The 9,572-nt window shown below is 47.3% G+C and overlaps 1 protein-coding gene across 1 annotated transcript in view; it reads right to left on the bottom strand.

Moving 5' to 3' along the window:
* Positions 1–2,457: 2,457 nt before the first annotated feature.
* Positions 2,458–9,572, bottom strand: part of LOC137326897 (protein FAM124A) — a 40,111-nt gene continuing 32,996 nt past the window's right edge. The window contains exon 4 of the mRNA XM_067992279.1: positions 2,458–3,321. Within this exon, the coding sequence (XP_067848380.1) occupies positions 2,458–3,321 (864 nt within the window). The remainder of the gene's footprint in view (positions 3,322–9,572) is intronic.

Genomic DNA, 9,572 nt, shown 5'->3' with positions numbered 1-9,572 from the left:
GCATGACGGTACAACCTTTATTGCACTCCTGGAAACGCTGGGCACCTCAACAACCCCAGAAACATGTCAATTACTTTACTCGTTCAATAAAGATGGGGCAATACACCATCATTGCATTTACTTTAATGGTGAGAAGGACCCGTAAATTCACAAGCACTGCATTAAAGTAAACCCAATAATGTGTATCCAACTCTGTTTAAGCCCTAGGCCTCGTTGTTCCAAAACAGAAACTCAGCAAATAAAATGGTGCCATTATTTACATTTTCTTAAAGAGAAAATAGGATCAATTTACAAGCGTCACTTGTTCCCATGGAGATCTGCTGGTGGGTTTTTTTTAGCGGGAGGGTGGGATGTTTGGGGATTATCTACACTCCTATCAGTTGCCAACTGTTTCTGCTCCTAGGGTTACGAAACCAAGGCAAGTAGATGGAGTTAAGGTACAGATAAGCCATGATCTAAATGAATGGTGGAACAGGCTCGAGAGGCTGAATGGCCTCCTCCTGTTCCTATGTTCCACTGTAGCAGTAGATGAGGTCATTACTTTCACATCATTACTTTCACAGTTGTGAAATAACAGTATGGTGGGGAAGGGCGGAACTGAGAATTTAAGGGCCGATTTTACTGGTGGGGAGTCAGGCGAGCTTTCCAGAGAACTAGATTGATTCCTGGGATGAGAGGGTTGTCCTATGAGGAGAGATTGAGTAGAATGGGCCTATACTCTCTGGAGTTTAGAAGAATGAGAGGTGATCTTATTGAAAGATATAAGATTCTGAGGGGGCTTGACAGGGTAGATGCTGAGAGGTTGTTTCCCATGGCTGGAGAGTCTAGAACTAGGGGACATAGTCGCAGGATAATGGGTCAGCCATTTTAAGACTGCGATGAGGAAAGATTTCTTCACACAGAAGGTAGTGAATCTTTGGAATTCTCTACCCTAGAGGGCTGTGGATGCTGAGTCATTGAGTATATTCAAGGCTGAGATAGACAGATTTTTGGACTCTAAGGGAATCAAGGGATATGGGGATCGGGCAGGAAAGTGGAGTTGAGGTCGAAGATCAGCCATGATCTCAGTGAATGGTGGAGCAGGCTTGAGGGGCCGTATGGCTGACTCCTGCTCCTATTTCTTCTGTTCTTATTAACTGTGGGCAGCACTGCCCAATCAACCGATATGAGTGACTGATGGCTAGGCTGCCGGTCACTAGCACACAATCGGAAACTGATTCAGATCAACGGTCAGAATTCCACTTCTGGTTATGTGCTGCCTTCAATGCGTTTCCAGTTATTAATATTTATATATTAGTTTAATGCTGTGTTTTATCAATAGACTCCATTTTTAATTTATACAATAAATAATGCCAGAACACCACACTGTACAAGGACCACTGACAAAAGACTAAATACATGAGAGTAAAACAGCCTATAAAGTGATGCCTTAAACTAAGATTAAGATTTGGATTTTATTTAGTCAATTGATGATTATTAAATTTTTCAAATTTCAAGTGGGCCAATTCAAAAAATGACTACAAGGTGGGAATGACCACATGACTTTATTTATTCTCGGGATGTGGGCGTTGCTGGCAAGGCCGGCATTTATTGTCCATCTCTAGTTGCCCTAAGGAGGTGATGGTGGGCCTTCATCTTGAACCGCTGCAGTCCGTGTGGTGAAGGTTCTCCCACAGTGCTGTTAAGTAGGGAGTTCCAGGATATCGGCCCAGCAGCGATGAAGGAACGACGATCCTGAAGTCCTGTCCTGATCCGAAGCAATTTAATCAGGTTCATAGTACTTGGCTGAATCGGCCTTGAGGAGGGCCTTTGATTTTCTGATTGGCGTTATTTTAACACTGGTATTAAGTCATAATGGATTACGGTAACGTTGATCAGAAAATCTAGGCCCTAGGGTTTCTAGTTAAACTCTGTGATCAATAAAGCATGGTAGGTTTTTAAGCAGCTGTTTATCAGGAACATGTTGAAGATACTTCTTTTGTAAAGAATAGTATGACAAAGGTTCTGGCCGCAACTCTTGTCATCAGGAATTTAAGTCTTGGGAGCCAGAAATTCCTAGCTGTAAACAAACTGCTCACACCACATTATTGGCCACAGTGATCACCTCAGTACTTTTATTCTTGAAGTCTTTAACACATTCCGGATTTCCGACACAAAGACTGTGGTGTTTGAAAAACATTTAAAAAGTGGCACTTCTGAAGGGATTTTTTAGCTTGCGGTCGTCTGCGGTGCTTCCGAACAGCTGCGTTGCTATCGGTAACACCGAAGCTTACCTTGACCCCCAGCAGAATGACGACCTGGATCACCTTTAGCAGCACTCTTCCTGCCTCCAATCTATTGGCTACCATCTTAAAAATCTGATGGCTGCTCTGTAATCGTACTTTTGTTAACCTTATTTAGTAATGTTATTTTACTGAAGAAAGACACCAGGAAGGAAATCTTGCCCTGCAAAATGGTTCAGATGTAAAATTCCTGCTCTCCCTTTTGAAGAGGAGTGGGTTGTTGGCCTTTAGGGCAGTTTTCATTCTCTGTTGTACCGTTTGTCTCCAAAAAAGAGGACTGTTTTGCTCTGGAGCAGAGCCAAGATGTTGCAGTGAAGGCACGGGGGGATGGTGTGCGTGAGGTTAGAGAGCAGGAAGAGAATTCCGGGAACTGAGGAAATGAACTGGAGGAGAGCTCACAGAAGGAAGAGAGAGAATCATCCGTTGATGATAAAGGTCTGAAGAGACCCGGCTTTGGTTTTCTGCTGCATTTGCCCAGTGAAGGAAGAGCGGCGTCTAAATCTTTGACAAAGCCATTCAGTGTCGAGTGACCGGACACGATAGACAGGTCGGAGCAGGACGTGGTCAGCCCGGTGTCAACATCGGTCTCTGCTGCATCTTCTAAGCCACCGACGGCGATTCTGGAGGCGATGCCAAGTGTCGGCACTCCGATTTGCTGACTTCTGTCGCGCGGTGAAAGGGCCAGATCGCCAAGCGGCGATGAAGATGACGAAGAGGATGCTGAACCGCTAAAGGTCGGCAGACAGAACAAGGACTTACTGCGCTGGGCCGCCCGTGGATTCCCAGAGGCACAGCTGGCCGTCCTGCTAGAATCCCCTCGACAAGCAACCCAGATGTCTTCTTGGGAGCTCCCTTGGTATCGGCTGAACCCGCTTGTGTGGTGCGGTTTGTGGTTAATCTGTCGGCGGCGACGGTATCTGTCTGACGCACAGCCGAGGCACTGGGGGAAGCCACGCGAAGGAATGAAAGAACTGCTCCTTGCTGTGGTGAACTGAGGAAGTACACTCCTCCTCCAGGAGCTTCTGGGCAAATCTCTCACCTGTAAAAACAAAATTAAAGATAAACTTTAATGGACACACTTAATGCAAATTAGTATCCTGAACGATTAATTTGTTAAATTGCTAGTTAATCCTCTGTGGAGTTGCACATAAGAAGTCAAGACTGTAGGCTCGATTTTCACTGCCCTTTGGTGGACGGTAACATCCTCACAATGGTAGTCTTACTGTCCCGACACCGCTGGCGATGCTGCGGCTCCGTTTTGAAAGGGGCCCACCGCTAGGTGTCCAAAGCGACTCTTTCGGGCGATAGGCCCCATTTTAATATGGAAATCGGGGTCCTGTGACATAAATAGGATCCCGATGACCATTTTGGTCGGAGCCTGCGTAGTGCGCAATCCGACCAGTTCCTCAGGCGATGGAGGAGATGATTCCTGGCCAAAGGTAAGTGAAGAATTATTTTCGTGGGCCTCGGAGGAGCAGAACAAACATAACCTGAGCTGCTGCCACTCCGGGACCCCTGCCCTCCGCAATCGCGATCCCCCCCACCATTGTAATGAACTTTTGTACAACCTAATTTGCAGCACTGTTTCCAAGTTTATGGTCTGCTGAAGGGTACACACCTGAAGCGTAATAACCTTGTCTTCTCTCGTTACAGACGCTGACTGACCCGCTGTGTATTTCCAGTATTTTCTCTCTCTATTTTTGATCACTCCACCTCAGGAAGGACATTAGGACCCTGGTGGAGGGCAGCAAGGGTGACGCCCCAGCCTGATATCATTGAGCTATTCAGATAGATCTGATGCCGTGGGTTTGTACCTGCAGGAGAGGTGGGAACTGATAATTGGGCAGGTTCTATCACAGACGGGAGATCTGCTCCGCTTGTTTTATTGCCCCAGTGGTGAAGGTGAAAAGTACCCTCCATGGGGTCTCAGAGGCCATCTGGCCCAGATACTTAAGATTACTAAAGGCATGGGCGTCATGCATGTAGATAATGCTTGAGGTGATAAGGTTGGGTAGAACTAGGGGCCATCCATAAAAACTGAGAAAGCACGGAGTGAGGATGGATGTCCGGAGGTTTCATTTAGCCCAGTGGGTGTTTGCTGTGTTGAAGGGGATTCTGGAGGTGGTCGTGGGGCCTGATTCTGGAGGAGGTCGTGGGGCCTGATTCTGGAGGCGGTCGTGGGGCCTGATTCTGGAGGCGGTCGTGGGGCCTGATTCTGGAGGAGGTCGTGGGGCCTGATTCTGGAGGTGGTCGTGGGGCCTGATTCTGGAGGCGATAGTGGAGCCTGATTTTGGAGGAGGTCGTGGGGCCTGATTCTGGAGGCGGTCGTGGGGCCTGATTCTGGAGGTGGTCATGGGGCCTGATTCTGGAGGAGGTCGTGGGGCCTGATTCTGGAGGTGGTCGTGGGGCCTGATTCTGGAGGAGGTCGTGGGGCCTGATTCTGGAGGTAGTGGGGCCTGATTCTGGAGGTGGTCATGGGGCCTGATTCTGGAGGTGGTCGTGGGGCCTGATTCTGGAGGAGGTCGTGGGGCCTGATTCTGGAGGTGGTCGTGGGGCCTCATTCTGGAGGAGGTCGTGGGGCCTGATTCTGGAGGTGGTCGTGGGGCCTGATTCTGGAGGAGGTCGTGGGGCCTGATTCTGGAGGTGGTCGTGGGGCCTGATTCTGGAGGAGGTCGTGGGGCCTGATTCTGGAGGTGGTCGTGGGGCCTGATTCTGGAGGAGGTCGTGGGGCCTGATTCTGGAGGAGGTCGTGGGGCCTGATTCTGGAGGCGATAGTGGGGCCTGATTCTGGAGGAGGTCGTGGGGCCTGATTCTGGAGGAGGTCGTGGGGCCTGATTCTGGAGGAGGTCGTGGGGCCTGATTCTGGAGGAGGTCGTGGGGCCTGATTCTGGAGGCGATAGTGGGGCCTGATTCTGGAGGAGGTAGTGGGGCCTGATTCTGGAGGAGGTAGTGGGGCCTGATTCTGTAGGAGGTCGTGGGGCCTGATTCCTTGCCATCCTTCAGGAAGATGATAGACGGACTTCTGACAAATGAGATGATCACAGCAAATGGAAGGTAAGAGTAAATAATTCTGGACAATAATGCATGGATTAAGGAGCTCCCAGGACTTGCCAGATGGTCCATGTGGTGTAACAGAAATATTCTGACAGAGGTCTCTTTTTTTTGCCTCTCCCAGGACTTGGATGCGAGGGAAGGATTGGTTGGTGCATATGCAAGAAAGCAGCAGAAGGATGGCCTTTTCACAACCTGGATATACAAATGTAAACTATTAAGAGGTGTTTTGGTTTGATTCCTGTAACAAGAAGCTGTCCACCTTGGTATCCCACCATCTGATTGAAATTGGGCCATCCCATTGTGATATCCCATTGTGATGGGTGCAAACACATCTCTTACCAGTCTGTAGTGCAATATGTTAATATGAGATTACTCCTCTTCCCCTTCCTTTTAATAGTGCAGATGTGGAAGTAGATTTTATTATCCTTGTGATAATATAAAGTTGGTTTGGACTGTGGACCATGAAATGCATGGTTTACAGACGGCCACTACCAAAGGGTGGCTCAGTAGTAGCACATTTACCTCAGAGTCAGAAGGATTGTAGGTTCAAGTCCCACTCCAGTGGTTTGAGTACATAATCTAGGCTGGCACTTCAGTGCCATACTGAGGGGGTGCTACGCTGTCGGAGGTGCTGTCTCTCAGATGAGACATTAAACCGAAGACCTGTCTACTGTCTCAGGTGGATGTACATGATCCCATGACACTCCTCCTCAAAGAGGAGCAGGGAGTTCTCCCCAGTGTCCTAGAAAATATTTATCCCTCAAGCAACATCAATAAAAAAACACAAATTATCTGGTCATTTATCTCATTGCTGTTTGTGGGATCTTGCTGTGTGTAAATTGACTGCCTCATTTCCTCCAATTCAACAATGACTACACTTCAAAAATATTTCATTGGCTGTGAAGTGTTTTGGGACGTTCTGAAGTGGTGAAAGGCGCTATATAAATGCAAGTTCTTTTACTTCACTAATGTAACCAGTAGTCGCTTCGATCTAGGTTCTTGCAGCACTCGTTTTCCTACTTCGAGTCATTGTAAAAGTTGTGCTTTTGCTACTAAATTACTGGCAAGCATTGTGTGAGCACAAACAATAATCATCCCAAAGAGTTCGGGGTTTCGAGGGCCTGAGTCCATTTTTCTTTTTTCAATGAATACGTTCTTCCATCAGAGTCTCCCTGGATTATGCACCTTTCCCAATTGAGTGGATGGACCAGAGATCTGCTCTGCCTTGCCCTACGGGCTAAGGCCCATTTTTCCTACACCTTCCAGTCCGTTACGGTGATGTTTCGTGTTATTTTACGGCTGATAATGAAACCGTGCCTTTAGTTCGTGCTCTGAATTCCGCAGCTGTCCCCATGGAGAAAATACACTCCCACAATGCCTTGAGGCCAGTGAGCGCGCTGAGTGGATTAAGAAAATGGTTCCCATTTCGTTCAAAGTTGGAACTTTGTGTAGCTACACTGTGGACGGCTCTCAGTGCTACGTGTGCGCTAAATGATGTATAAATCGTTTCCCTTGTAGAGCAAAGCCTTTAAAGCCTATTACCTCACTCAGGGTTACCTAGCACTGCCTGGTATCTCCCGCTCATGTGTGTGCCAGAGAGAAAGTGCTCTAAATCCACGTGAAACTGGTACTGACTGAAACAACAAAGACCATTTGTCTACTTAGCCAGTCGATCACTCGGTCCACACTGAGCGACATCAGAAAGACTTAGTGACAACTTAAGCAGATATCAAAAGGTCGTGTCCACACTCTGTTGGGTTACTGAAGAATTTCTGCTTTACTTTTATTAAACATCGCTGCTGTTAGTAGAACCTTCAAAAGATTAAAAAGGACATTGCAAGTTTTTACTCAATCAACATCAATAACTTGCATTTATGTAGAGCCTTTAACGTAGCAAAACGTCCCAAGGCGCTTCACAGGAGCGTTATCAAATAAAATTTATCCCGAGCTATATAAGGAGATATTAGGACAGGTGACCAAAAGCCTGGTCTATTTCGCCTTCTGAGGCATCTGTACGGGGGAGCGCGCTGGGCGGCCGCCCCCTGTTCGGCTGGTGAAGAGAACCCCCGCCACTTTGAGGCCCCGGTCCTCATTTAAATCTGGCAGGCAAGGTGCCAAACAGGCGTATGATGCCTTTTTAGGAACATCGGATCAGGAGTAGGCCATCCTGCCCTTTGAGCCTGTTCCAACATTCAGTTAGATCATGGCTGATCTGTACCTCAACTCCATTTACCCTTACCCAACAAAAATCTATCGATCTCAGTCTTGAAAGTTCCAATTGACCAAGCATCCACACCCTTTTGTGGGTGTGTTCCAGATTTCTACTACCCTTTGTATGAAAAAGTGCTTCCTGATTTCACTCCTGAACGGCCTAGCTCTAATTTTAAGATTATATCCTTTTGATCTGGACTTTCCAACCAGAGGAAATAGTTTCTCTGTATCTGCTCTATCAAATCCCTAAATCATTTTAAACACCTCGATTAGATCACCCCTTAATCTTATAAACTAAAGGGAATACAAACCTATTACTTTCTCATAATTTAACCGTTAAACCCCAGTATTAATCTGGTGAATCTGCGCTGTACCCCCTCCAAGGTCAATATATCCTTCCTGAGGTGCGGTGCCCAGAACTGAATGCAGTACTCCAGATGGGGTCTGATCAAAGCTGTGTATAACTTACTTTTGTAATCCAATCCCCATGAGATAAAGGCCAACATTTTATTAGCCTTTTTGATTACTTCTTGTACCTGTCCACTAGCTTTTAGTGATTTGTAGTGATCACTTTTAGTGATTAGTACATGGACATCTAAATCCCTATCTTTTAGTAATTTTTTTAAGGCATGCTGTGACAGATGCACAGGACATTATATATATGTATACTGTATATATGTATGTATTTTTAGACATCATCAATCATAAGGAGTTCTATTCCCTGAATATACAAATGGCCGTTGATGCGCAGCAATCATTCTTCTGGCACATGTCAACACATTCATTGTTCATTCATCTGTGCATTCCCTGTCCTTCTGCCCCTACCCCACCTGCAACATTCTCTCTCTCTCTCTCACACACACACACACACACACACATGTGTATTAATTTATCAGTGTGATGTGTATATTGTTTGTATGTTTAATTCCCATTTGTATTTTGTTTATTTGTGATTATCTAAATTGTTTAAATCTGCATATTTTATGTTTGGGTATATTTAGTGAGAGTGAGTGTGTGTGTATGAGTGAGAATGTGTATGTATGTATATATATATGTGTGTGAGAGAGCATATGTGTGAGTGTATCAGTGTGTGTCAGTGCATGTGTGAGTGTCAGTGTGTGTCTGTGCCTGTGCGAGAGTGTGTACCTGAGTGTGTGTGTGTGTGTGTGTGCCTGTGCGAGAGTGTGTACCTGAGTGTGTGTGTGTGTGTGTGTGTGTGCCTGAGCGAGAGTGTCTTTTGTGTTGCGTGCATGTGTTTTTTCCCCAGAAAATGTGGTAAAGCCAATAATAATTTTTTTTCCAACCTGAAACATTGGCCAGGATTTTGACCTGGAGCAGGAAGGGGGCGAATCGTAAACAGGAAACTTGGAAGTACGGGTTTCTCTGACGTCCTTATGATTTTGACGTAAGGACGCCTTTTTTTTTGTTGGTTTGCCGTCCGACTGGCCGGCCTGATTGACATGCTGTTCTCAGTCAGACAGGAGAAGAGCAAGGAAGAGGACGGGAAAAGGTAAATGTTTAGGTAAGTCTTAGATTGTATGGATGGTGGGGGGGGGGGGGGGGGGCATGGGTGGGCACAGTCATCCGGGGATGGGGGGGAGGGGTGGTCAGTCACCGGGGGAGTCAGTCATGGGGGGGGGGGGGCGATCAGGTGTCAGTCACCGGAGGATCAGTCACCGGGGGGGGTGGGGGGGAGGGCGTCGGGGTCATCGCGGAGATCCGCGATCATTGTGGGGGTGGGGGGGGGGGGGTCGCTGCAGGTAGGGGGAAGCACTCCTGCTCCTCCAGGCCCACAAGCTGTGCTATTAGGCACTTACCTGCTGTTTTGGGCCTTCTCGCCTCCTCTCACGTAGCGTGAAGGAGAAGGCCCAGGAATCCCGGCCCCCAGAGGTTGTAATCGCAAAACTTTTCAAAATGAAGGCCTGCAGCCTCCTTGAAAAGTTTTAGTGACCAACCCGCCTCCCGAGGGCAGGTTAGTTGCCTGCACCTCATCCCGACCGGTGAAAACCGGAAATGGGCGGGTTG

This window comes from Heptranchias perlo, chromosome 11 (genome assembly GCF_035084215.1).
Source record: "Heptranchias perlo isolate sHepPer1 chromosome 11, sHepPer1.hap1, whole genome shotgun sequence".
NCBI classification, from domain to species: Eukaryota; Metazoa; Chordata; class Chondrichthyes; order Hexanchiformes; family Hexanchidae; genus Heptranchias; species Heptranchias perlo.
This window is presented reverse-complemented; position numbering and strand designations above follow the sequence as displayed.